Below are 12903 nucleotides of genomic sequence, written 5' to 3' on the forward strand. Positions count from 1 at the left end.
ACGGGCGCTCTCAGTACACTGTCTCTACAGGCCAGGAAAGAGTTGTGTGTCTTTGGGGTCCCTTCCGCTCCGCCTAGGGGTCCCCGGCCAGGCCGAGAGACCAAGCAGGGACCATGCGCGTGTTGGCACCCCCGGCTGAGCGCAGCCAGGACACACGCGTTGGGGCCCCAGCATGGCGCGAGGCAGCTCAGGCCATGGCGAGGACCGCGCACATTCTGACCGATCGCTGCGGGCAGGAGGCGGTGACCATGTGGCAGCCCAAGGACAGCGTGCTGGACCCGAACGTGGCCCACCACCTCGGCCGCGCCGCCTACATCCAGCCCTGGCGCTTCCGCGTGGAGATGATCAAAGGCGGCGGCACCTTGGAGAAGCCGCCGCCAGGCGAGGGCGTCACGCTGTGGAAGGGCAAGATGAAGCCGCCCGCCTGGTACGCCCGCCTGCCGCTACCCTTGCACCGCAAAGCGCGCGCCCTGCAGACCACCGAGGTGGTGCACGCGCACGCGCGTGGAGCGCGCCTCACCGCCGCCCGCCTCGGCCGCGCGCAGCACCAGATTAACGGGCGGATGCGACAGCTGCTGCGCCAGCGCGAGGTCACCGACCACAGGCTCAGCGAAGTGCGCAAGGGTCTGCTTATTAACCAGCAGAGCGTCAAGCTGCGGGGCTACAGGCCCAAGTCTGAGAAGGTGGGACCCTCCCCCACGCCCAACCCCAGCCTAATTGCAAAGACTGAGGCCTCCGCTATGCGGTGTCCAGCCCCAGGGAAACCCTTTCCATACTTTGGGAGGCCAAGGCTGGTTGATCACCTAAGGTCAGGAATTCGAGACCAGCCTGACCAACATGGTGAAACCCCCGTCTCTACTAAAAATACAAAATTAGCCGGGCCTGGTGGCGCATGCCTGTAATCTCAGCTACTTGGGAGGCTGAGGCAGGAGAATCACTTGAACCCGGGAGGCAGAGGTTGCAGTGAGCCGAGATCGTGCCATTGCACTCCAGCCTGGGCAACAAGAGCAAAACTCCATCTCAAAAAAAAAAAAAATCTTTCCATAGAGAGAACACCCAACTCCGGTGAGTAAGGGCACAAGAAGATGAGGGCCGGATGCAGTAGCTCACGCCTGTAATTCCAGCACTTTGGGAGGCCTAGGTGGGAGGACCGCTTGAGTCCAGGCCTTCCAGGTTGCAGTGAACTATGATGGCACCACTGTGTTCCAGCCTGGGTGACAGGTGAGAACCTGTCTCTACCAAAAATTTTAAAAAGTTAGCTGGGTGTGTTGGTGCACACCTGTAATCCCAGCATTTTGGGATGCCGATGCGGGAGGATCGCTTGAGGCCAGGAGTTGGAGACCAGCCTGAGCAACATAGTGAGACCCCGTCTCTACAAAAAAAAAATTTTTTTAGTGGCCCAGCATGGTGGCATGCACTTATGGTCCCAGCTACTTGGAGGCTGAGGCAGGAGGATTGCTTAAGCCCAAGAGTTTGAGGCTGCAGTAAGCTATAATCAGGCCAACCGCAACCCAGCATGGGCAACACAGTGAGATCCCATCTCTCCAAAAATTGCAGGTAAATTAGCCAAGTTTGGTAGTTTGTGCTTGTAATCCCAGCACTTCAGGACACCAAGGCAGGAGGATTGCTTGAGGCCAGGAGTTTGAGGCCAGCCTGGACAACACAGCAAGACCCTCTCTGCACCAAAGTTTAAAAAAAAAAGTCAGGCATGGTGGTGCATGCCTCTAGTCCCAGCTACTTAGGAGGCTGAAGCAGGATTGTTTGAGCTCAGGAATTCAAGGCTGTAGTGAAACATGATAGGGCCACTACACTTCAGCCTAGGAGATAGTGAGACTCAAAAACAAACAAACAAAAAAAGATGATGGATACAGGCCCAGGAAGAGATGCCTAAGCCCCCAAGACCCAAAGAGTGAGCCCTGCCCAAGGAGATGAGATCCTCAGCTTCCCTGCCCCAGAGGAGAAAATTATCCAAATCTCCCAGCCAGGGAGAGAGGGTGCAGCCCCTGATTCAGACTCCTTGAAAATCTCCCCAAAAAGTAAAACCCACAGCCCTCAGCCCAGGCATAAAATCATCCACCTAGACCCTAGGCCCAGAGGGTAAGACCCTTCCATAGGTGTGAGACCCTCAGTGCCCCAGTCCTAGTGAAAACACACTCCCAACTCCCAGCTGAGGAGAGCAGCTGATACCCTGGTCCCAACCCAGGTGAAACTCCCCCCAGAATGTTAAATAAAACCCAATTCCCCTGGCTTCAGGAAGTGAAAATCTCCACCCCCAGGCCTCGTCTGTGGTGAAAGGAAGAAGTCCTCCCTACAGAGAGAGACTTCAGACTCCCAACCCTCACACCCAAAGGTTAAGCTCCCATCCAGGGAGAAAGAGTAAGACTTCTAGTACCAGTCCTGGTGAAATCTTCCCCTTAAAGTGAAATCTCAAATCCCCACCCCAAAAGGTACAAAAATTCCTGCCTCCCGGGGGAGAGATGAGACCCCACCCACAGAATGGGATTCCTACCCTCAGCCCCCAGATCCAAATATTAAGACTCCAAAAAGGTAAACCCTCATCATCCGTATGATATGATCCCTCCACCTGTAGCCAGGGAGAGGAGATAAGACCATCACTGAGGAAGGGGTGCCCAGCTCCCAGCCTCAGGGGGTGAGAACAACCCTCCCCCAAGTTGAGACACCTTCATCTCAGCCCCCTGGGCTCCTATCTGTAAAAGAGAGACGCCCCCAACCTCAAGCTCCAGAGAGCAAGACCCGCCAAGTCAGAGAGCCCACTGAAAAGATCAAACCTTCTCGAAGAGTGAGACACCCCACCCAAAGGATGAGAGTACCCTCAACTTCATCCTTCAAACTCAGAGTTTATGAGGCTGGCAAACCCTCTACCACCCTGGAAAGAGGAATCTCTTCCCAGCCCTTTCTTAACGATATGAGGGATTCTCTCCTTGTTTTCTAGGTCCCTGACAAAGCTGACAGTATGCTTACATGGGAGAAAGAGGAGCTGAAAAGCATGAAGAGGAAAATGGAGAGAGATATGGAAAAATCAGAGGTCCTACTCAAGGTTAGGGGTGCCTGTGGACAAGTTACGGGGGCTGGAGGGGGATCCCTGGCTGCCTAATGGACAAACCACTCTGACCTGGGGACTGTCACAATAGCAGTTCCTTCAAGCCACACTGACCAGATATTCACTGCATTTCGCTTTGTGAAATGGAAAAAGGGAGGTCATGGGAGATGACGTTGGGTCTCAGAATAACAACGAACACCCACTCTGTACCAAACCCTGCGCAGTCATTGAATCCACTCCTTAAGGCTATCCTGTGAGGCAGAAACTATGATTTCCTCAATAGAGATGGGGAAATTGAGACCCAGAGAGAGACCTCACCTAATAAGCAAAGCCATCAGTGAAAGCGCTGTGGTTTCAGCCCAAGTGACTAGAGTCTAGCTCTTTGCACTCTAACACGTGCTCCAGCTTCAGCCAGACTTGATCTCTCGCTGCATCCTTCGCACTTGCAATGAGAACTTCTTCATGAGGGCACAAATGAAGGGGGAAGAGCAGCCAGACTTCAGGGGGCCTTTTGGACCTGTTAAGGTTCGCTGGCAATTTGTGTGCTTTCGACTCATCCTTTTGATAAATACTAATCTGGTACCTGATTCCCAGGCACCAGGCTTGGCATCATAGATAAAGTGGTGACTGAGAAAGAACTAGCCTTGTCCTTGAAGAGTTAACATTCTAAAGGCATTCAAAGAAAATACAGGCTGGGAACTTGTTTTATTTCCTATTGTGAGATTGAACTGTCAAGTCTTTTATTGTTGTTGAACTTTCCTTGCTTTTATGTATAGATCTCCTCAGCTACACTACATTTAAAAAAGCATTGGACCTTGAAGGCAGATATAGTACTAAATTATATTTCATGTAGCAAAGCTCAGTAAGGTTGTGTTGACTGGGGAGTGGGGAGGAGGGGAGAAGAAGGGACAGGCTGGGGGACGAGGGTGTGGATGAGGCAGGAGACTCAGGGGGCTGCTGAAACGCTGTCCGTGGTGCTGAACCGGAATACTGCATATCTTCTGGCCGCTGTCATATTCCTTTAAATCTGATGATTCCTGAAATATCCTTCCAGGAAGTCGGAGGCAGAGAAGGGAGAAGCCCCTGAGGATGGACGTGGGAGCAAAGGGCTATAAAGAGGGAAATGGATCATGCCCATAATCTCAGTACTTTGGGAGGCCAAGGCAGGAGGATTGCTTCTTGAGGCCAGAAGTTCAAGACCAGTCTGAGCAACATAGCAAGCCCTCATCTATATTTTAAAATAAAATGAAACTAGCCAGGCACAGTTGCAAGTGCCTGCAGTCCCTATTCAGGAGGCTGAGGGAGGAGGATTGCTTGAATCCAGGAGTTCAAGGCTGCAGTGAGCCATGATCATACCTCTGCACTCCAGTCTGGGTAATAGAGGAAGACACTGTCTCTGTGAGAGTGAGAGAGAGAGGTGGGAAAGGACAGATATAGATAGAAACAGAGACAGGCTGCTTGGCAGGACCTAGTCTGAATATTGCTGGAGAAAAATACTTACCACCAATCAGATTTGTTTCAACTTAAAATCATGAAGTCAAACCTCAAATTGGCACTCAAACCTTTCCCAGATACCTCGCCTTAAGTCTCTAGAAGACTTGCTGACCTGCTGGGCAAGTGATTTCATAACTTCTCTTCCTTTAGTCCTCTCCAGCTCCCTGTGCCTTCCTTGCTCTACGGTGATTTCAATGAAAACCACCAAAGGGAACCTCTCTCATTTTTCCTCTGTCAATCCTATAATTCCACCCTTCCACCCTTCTCCTGCATCATCAACATTTCCTTCTCTCTTGGCTCATTGTCACCAGTGAACAAAGGGAGAATTATTCTTTCATGGGTACAGATCTGTTGGGATGATGAAAAATTCTGGAGGTGGATTGCAATCCAGCCTGGAAGACAGAGCAAGATTCTATATAAATGAATGAAGGAAGGAGGGAAGGAACAGAACAGGTAAAATTAATCTCCAAGTCGGCTTACTGGAGATGATGGTTGTACAAATACACTTAATGCCACTAAACTGTACACTTAGCAAGGTTAAAATAGAAACATGTTATGTCATATTTATTTTACTACAATAAAAAGCCCACCTCTCTTGATCTACATGCCCCTCTAGATACCCATTTCTCTAGTCCACTGCATCTTATCTGCATATGTCAACTTGCTCATGTTGACTCCAGGCAGGCTCCTCAGCTAAACTGCATTTGAATAAGCATTGGACCTTGAAGGCAGATACAGTACTAAATTATATTTCATGTAGGAAAACTCAGTAAGGATGTGTTGACTCGGGGGTGGGGAGGAGGGGAGAAGAAGGGACAGGCTGAGGGTCGAGGGTGTGGACGAGGTAGGAGACTCAGGGACTGGTGGAACGCTGTCCGTGGTGCTGAACTGGACAGCTGTCCTTTTTTTTTTTTTTTTTTTTTTTTTTTTGAGTTGGCTCTATTGCCCAGGCTGGAGTGCAGTGGCGTGGCGTGATCGCAGCTTACTGCAACCTCTGCCTTCCGAGTTCAAGCAATTCTCCGACCTCAGCCTCCCGAGTAGCTGGGATTACAGGTGCCTGCCAGCACACCTGGCTAATTTTTGTATTTTTAGTAGAGACGTGGTTTCACCATGTGCGCCAGGCTGGTCTCAAACTCCTGACCTCGTGACCCACCTGCCTCGGCCTCCCAAAGTGCTAGGATTACAGGCGTGAGCCACTGCGCCCGGCCTGGACTGCTGTCTTGCTGGTCACTGTATCCCCACCACCTGGCACATCGCCTGGCATCAGTAGGGGTTTAATTAATATTTGAATTCATGAACAAAAGACTTTTTAAGTCCGCTTTTTAACCAAATGAATAAATCCCAAAGATATCATATTCAGAGAAAGAAGCTGGACATAAAGTGTACACTCTGTAGGATTCCATTTATATGAAGTTTTAGATTCAGCAAGGGTTTTCCTCAAGGGACAGTTAGTAAATGCTTTCAGCCTTGTGTGCTGTGCAGTTTCTGTCACAACTACTCAACTTGGCCAGTGTGCCATGGAAACAACGAGAAATGATATGCATATGAATGGGCATGACTGTGTTTCAATAAAATTTTACTTACAAAAACAGGTCTGCCATCCATAGGATGGAAATTTATCAACTCCTTAACAACAGGCAAAACTCGGCTGGGTGCAGTGGCTCACATCTGTTATCCCAGCACTTTGGGAGGCCCAAGCAGGAGAGTTGCTTGAGGCCAGGAGTTTGAGGCCAGGAATTTGAGGCCAGCTTGCACAGCATAGCAAGATATCATCTCTACAAAAATGTTTAAAAATAGCATGCACCTGTAGTGCTAGCTATTTAGGAGGCTGAGCTGAGAGGATCTCTTGAGCCCAGGAGTTTGAGGCCACAGTGAGCCAGGATCATGCCACTGCAATCCAACCTGGGAGACAGAGCAAGATTCTATAAATGAATGAAGGAAGGAAGGACTAAAACAGGTAAAACTAGTCTCCAAGTCAGCTTACTAGAGGGGGTCAGGGAGGGACAGAGGAAAGGGGAGCCAGAGAAATGTATGGCATGATGGAAATATTTTATATCTTGATGGAGAGTGTTTATAACGCTGTATACATGTGCAAATGACTTGTTTTGATATAACTCTCAAATAATTGCAAATATTAAAGGAATATGATATGCTTCATTTTATTGTGGAGGAAGTAAGATTTCGATGGCGGGATGCTGTCCAGATGAGATACAGCCTGGTGGGAGTGGGGAACTCAGAGAATAGCAGTCTCTTAATATTGATCAGAGCAGAGGAAGGGAGACTTCAAGGCTAGAGGTGGGGATGGCATGAGTGCCAGTTGAGAATCAAGGGGGTGACACAGGAAGATCAAGATGTGGATACAGTGAGTGCCAGCTCTCCATGTTACAGTGGGGAAATGCATGAGACAGGCTTCTTTCTCAGGGTGCCAGAACAGAGCCAGGCACAGAAACCAAGCAATTGACACCCAGCACAGGGAAGCTGTTGCTGTCTCTTACTGCTCCCCTCACCCCACCCCCAAAGAGTCACTGAAGGCTTCTGAACTGGGTAAGGAGGTAGCAGATGTCTGAGCTTCAACTTAGAAATTGCTTCTTCCCAAGAACACAAACAAGAGCTGGAAAGGGGCCGGGTGTGGTGGCTCACACCTGTAATTCCAATACTTTGGGAGGCTGAGGCAGGAGGATCACTTGAGCCCAGGAGTTCAAGACTAGCCTGAGCAACATAGCATGGCCCTGTCTCAAAATAAAAGAACAGGAAAGGGTCAAGAATGAAGTGAGGAAGGAAACCAATTTCTCAGAACCAATCCATATCCCAGCACTTTGGGAGGCTGAGGCAGGTGGATCACCTGAGGTGAGAAGTTTGAGACCAGCCTGGCCAACATAGCAAAACCCTGTCTCTACTAAAAAATACAAAAATTAGCTGGGTGTGATGGCACATGCCTGTAATCCTAGCTACTCATGAGGCCGAAGCAGGAGAATCCTTTGAACCCGGGAGACGGAGGTTTCAGTGAGCCAAGATTGCACCATTGCATGATCTGTCTAGAAGTGAGCAGACTCACTTTTACCTGATTATTATGCTCAGTGCCATAAACAGAAGACAACTTTGTGAATAAAAAAGTGATTTTAAGACATTTCTCTAGCTGGGCACAGCAGCTCGCGCCTGTAATTCCAGCATTTTGAGAGCCCAAGGTGGGTGGATCGCTTGAGCCCAGGAGTTTGAGACAAGCCTGGACAACATAGTAAGACCGCGTCCCTACAAAAATTTAAAAAAATAATTAGCCAGTGTGGTGGCATGTGTCTGGTGTCCCAGCTACTTGGGAGGCTGAGGTGGGAGGATCGCTTGAGCACAGGACGTCCAGGCTGCTGTGAGCTGTGATCATGCCACTGCACTCCAGCCTGGGAGACTGAGTGAGACCCTATCTCAAAATATATATATATATAACTTCCCTGGATTACCTGACATCCAAGTGAACACCCATCACCTGGGAAAAATGTAAGCAGAATTGCCTGACCCTTGACCCTTATTTCCACGTTCCCATACCTTAACACACCTTCCCTTCTCTAAAAGCCGCTTTTGCAGGAATATCTATTCAGCACCACCAACTCATCCATGTGTTTATCTGTAATGGCTATTGAGGAAACTGTACTGTTCATGGTTGTTTTTGTTTTTGTTTTGAGACAGGATCTCACTCTGTTGCCCAGGCTACAGTGCAGTGGTGCAATCATGGCTCACTGCAGCCTCAACCTCCTGGGCTCAGATGACCCTCCCACCTCAGCCTCCTGAGTAGCTGGGATTACAGACGTGAATCATCACACCTTGGTAATTTTTTGCTTTTTTGTAGAGATGGAGTTTCACCATGTGGCCCAGGCTGGTCTTGAACTCCTAGGCTCAAGCGGTCCTCCCATCTTGGCCTCCCAAAGTGCTGGAATTACAGGCATGAGCCACCACACCCAGCCTGAATGCAGTGATTTTTTCACAGTGTGTTCATAGGTCAAAACATCAAGTTGTACACTTTAAATAAATACAATTTTTATTTATCAATTATACCTCAATAAAGCTGGGAAAATTAAGTGGAAAAGAATACGTTTTAAATGAACTTACTACAAAAAAATGATAAGTATGTGAGAAAATGGATATGTTAATTAGCTTGATAACATCCTTCCACATTGCATACACAAATCAAAGCATCACATTGCATGCCATAAATATATACAATTATTATTTTTCAATTAAAAACAAAAATTTAAGTAAAATAATAAAGTAAACCTTGAGGGGTGGTGTGATGTGAGTCAAAGGAGGAAAAAGAATCATTTTTTCATAAGATGTAGACATGTCTCTCCTAAAAAAGATTTCGTGAAAGAAAATATTTATCTGGAATATTGGGGAAATAAGTTAAATCAAAAAATATTTCCAGGCCAGGCACAGTGGCTCATGCCTGCAATCCTAAAACTTTGGGAGGCTGAGGCAGGAAGATTGCTTGAGCCTAGGAGTTTGAGACCAGCCTAGGCAACATAGTGAGACCCTGTCTTTACAAAAAAATAAATAAATAATACAAATTAGCTGTCTCAGGAGGCTGAGGCAAGAGGATCGCTTGAGCCCAGGAGGTTGAGGCTGAAGTGAGTTACGATTCCACCACTGCACTACAACCTGTGCAACATGTGTCTCAAAAGAAAAAATAATATATATATACCCATAAGTAAAAACCTTTACCAGTATCAAAAAAAAAAAAAAAATTAGGCACACTGCCTCACACCTGTAATTCCAACACTTTGGAAGGTCAAAGGAGGAGGATAGCTTGAAGCCAGGAGTTCAAGACCAGCCTAGACAACATAGTCAGACCCCCTTCTTCACAAAAAGTTTTAAAAATAGCAAGGCATGGTGCTTTACTCCTGTAGTCCCAGCTACTCCGGAGGCTTAGGCAGGAGGATTACTTGAGCCCAGGATGTTGAGGCTCTAGAGAGCTATGGTGGCACCACTGCACTCCAGCCTGGATGACAGAGCAAGATTTTGTCTCAAAAAAAAAAAAAAAATGAGAGGGTCAGTTTCCGTTTAGAGGTAGAAATGCTTTACAGCCTATAAGGCTCAAGCCTGCAGCAGAGAAATCACTTTCATCCACTTCCCTCAACCTCCCAGTTCTCACTCTGCCTTCTCCTCCCCTCCCCAACCAGACCCTGGCCTCCTGCCGAGACACTCTGAACTTCTGCTTCAAGGAGCGGCTCCAAGCCGTGGACCTCATGAACCAGCCTCTGGACAAGGTTCTGGAGCAGGCCAGACGCCACTCATGGGTGAACCTCTCCCGAGCCCCCACTCCACGCACACAGGGTCAGAAAACGCCTCCTCCAGACCCAGTGGGCACCTATAACCCAGGTAGGAGTCCACTGTACTGGGTCGTATTGGTGCCCACCCAGATCCCCTTGACTGTCAGTGCAGCCCGTCGCCCACTTAGCTGTCCCTTTCCTGGGAAATAGCCCTAGAGTCAATGGGAGGACTGAAAGCCTATCATGCTGAGCACACATTGTCACTCAGCTTTTCCCCCTGCACTCTCCTGCCCACACTCGCTGAGGACTCAGTCATTCACAGGCTCTGCTTTTTTTTTTTTTTCCTTTGAGATGGAGTCTTGCTCTGTCACCCAGGCTGGAGTGCAATGGCCTGATCTCAGCTCACTGCAACCTCCGCCTCCCAGGTTCAAGTGATTCTCCTGCCTCGGCCTCCTGAGCAGCTGGGATTACAGGTGCCCACCACCACGCCCGGCTAATTTTTGTATTTTTAGTAGAGGCGGGTGTTTCACCATGTTGGCCAGGCTGGTCTCGAACTCCTGACCTCAGGTGATCCACCCGCCTCAGCCTCCCAAAGTGCTGGAATTACAGGTTACAGGCTCTGCTTCTAAGGAAACCAACCCAAGACGCTTCTTACACTATCCCCCGCGCCCCCTGGACTTTCACCCAGTTCCTCAATAAAACCCCCTCGCCCAGGGCCCACCACCACCTGAGAATAGAGAGAGGGACAGGGGCTCTGGGAACGGAGGACTTGGCACCCCCACGCGCATCCTGGGCATTTGCAGCGTGCGCCTTGGCGCTAAACGAAGCCAAGCGGTTGTTGGTCGAGTCCAAGGACACCCTGGTGGAAATGGCAAAGAACGAGGTGGACGTCCGGGAGCAACAGCTGCAGATAAGCGACCGTGTGTGTGCCTCGCTGGCGCAGAAGGCGAGCGAGACCTTGGAGCTGAAGGTGAGCGCATTACCTGCGGCTGCGGGCCAGGGTGGGACAGGGGAGGAGACGGGGACTGGGAGCCAGCGTGATCCCCCTGCGCTTCCCTGCCCCCAGGAAAGATTAAATATGACGTTAGGACTGATGAGGGGAACTATCCTCCGGTGTACGAAATATAACCAAGAGTTGTACACCACCCACGGTCTCATCAAGGTACGGTTCGGGGTGAGAGCCTTCGGGGGTGGAGGCAGGGGTGCCGGTGGGTGGAGGCTGGGTTTCAATGCGCTTGCACACCGCACCCCACCAGGGTCCTCTGTCGAAAGTTCACCTGGAGACCGCAGAAAAGCTGGACAGACCCCTGGTTCGCATGTACCAGAGACACGTGGGCACCCAACTCCCGGAGGCTGCGCGCCTCGCACAGGTAAACCCCCTCCCCCGTACCCCTCTAGGCGCAGCCCCGCCAATGGTAAGGCTCCTTCCTCAAGCACATCTGGACCAGGTATGATCCCCCGCTCACCCAAGTCGGCCTGTCCTTCAACTCCTGCCACGAAGTGGGGAGGCGGGGGCTTCAGTGGGTACTGAAGTGGGTACTGGCGGGGGCTTCAGTGGGTACTGGTTCAAATAAGTCCCCTCAACCCCTGTCCTCCCCCCTCACACACACCCTCACTGTCCAGCTCTGGCCTTAGTCTCTCTAACCTGTAAAATGAGGAGCACGTCAGCACCCACTTCAAATGGTGGTGGTGAGGACAGATGAGTTCATGCATGAAAGGTGTGTAGCCTGGCACCTGCATAGAATACCCTTAAAGCTGCCCAGCTGTTATTATTATTATTAACTATTATTGTTATTATTATTTGAGACAGACTCTCGCTCTGTCGCCCAGGCTGGAGTGCAGTGGTGCAATCTTGGCTCACTGCAACCTTCACCTCCCGGGTTCAAGCGATTCTCCTGCCTCAGCCTCCTGAGTAGCTGGGATTACAGGTGCGTGCCACCACACCCGGCTAATTTTTGTATTTTTAGTAGAGACAGAGTTCTGCTATGTTGGCCAGGCTAGTCTTGAACTCCTGACCTCAGGTGATCCGCCCGCCTCGGCCTCCCAAAGTGCTGGGATTACAGGTGTGAGCCACCGCGTCCGGCCCTGAGCTGTTATTATTAAGCACCCTTCCTAAGGAGGATCCTTCCTACACATCTTGACTAGATGCATTCCCCTCCCTCAGCCTGCCCTGTCGCGGTTTTTTTTTTTTTTTTTCCAGGCACACCTGGCCCATTCAGATGTGTTCCCCTCCTCAGCTGTGTTCCTTACACACACACCTGGGGCAGGTGTGCCTGCCCACGCCAGGTAGCCATCTGCTCTGGCTCACGGGTCTGCCCTGCTCCCTATCCAGGGCACCGACAAGCTGCAGTGCCACATCACGTACCTGGAAAAGAACCTGGACGAGCTGCTCGCCACGCACAAGAACCTCACCTGGGGCCTCAACTGCAAGAACATCGGGCATGAGGTGGACGGCAACGTGGTGCGCCTGCGCCTGCGCCAGCGGCAACCGCACGTGTGCTATGAGCAGGCGCAGCGCCTGGTTAAGGACTGGGACCCGCGCACGCCGCCGCCGCGCAGCAAGAGCAGCGCGGACCCCTAGTGACCCCAGCGTCCCCCGCCCCAGCCAGCTGATTGGATGCTGGCTGGGACCTCGGAGAGCAGACACAGCCCCACGGCCCTCCCTCTCCCCTGATGCACCCTCCCTCCAAGCACCCTCTAGGATAATTATAATTAAAAATAACAATAATTATCATGTATTAGGCACCTACTGTATGTCAACCACTTACCCTAGGACACGTTATAAGCGCATATCCTGGTAGTTAATAGGATGGATTTGGGTGCCAGATGGCTGGGATTTAAATTCCAGCTTCCCAGTTTCAAGCTGTGTGGCCTTGGACAAGTCACTGTCCCTCTCTGGCCTTGGTCTCTCCAACCTGTAAAATGAGGAGCATGACAGCACCCACTTCAAATGGTGGTTGTAGGCGGGGTGCGGTGGCTCACGCCTGTAATCCCAGCACTTTGGGAGGCGGAAGCAGGCGGATCACCTGAGGTCAGGAGTTCGAGACCAGCCTGGCCAACATGATGAAACCCTGTCTCTACTAAAAATACAAA

General features: G+C 50.3%; 1 protein-coding gene across 1 annotated transcript; it reads left to right on the top strand.

The window, feature by feature from the left end:
* Positions 1–15: 15 nt before the first annotated feature.
* On the top strand, positions 16–12548 carry CCDC105 (coiled-coil domain containing 105). Its single transcript, NM_001302413.1, is given in 7 exon segments — positions 16–683; positions 2954–3058; positions 9721–9919; positions 10614–10780; positions 10877–10972; positions 11067–11180; positions 12143–12548. Coding segments are annotated over 7 exon segments (1500 nt in total). The 5' UTR covers positions 16–113; the 3' UTR covers positions 12392–12548.
* The last annotated feature ends 355 nt before the right edge of the window (positions 12549–12903 follow it).

Source organism: Pan troglodytes, chromosome 20 (assembly GCF_028858775.2).
Source record: "Pan troglodytes isolate AG18354 chromosome 20, NHGRI_mPanTro3-v2.0_pri, whole genome shotgun sequence".
NCBI lineage: Eukaryota > Metazoa > Chordata > Mammalia > Primates > Hominidae > Pan > Pan troglodytes.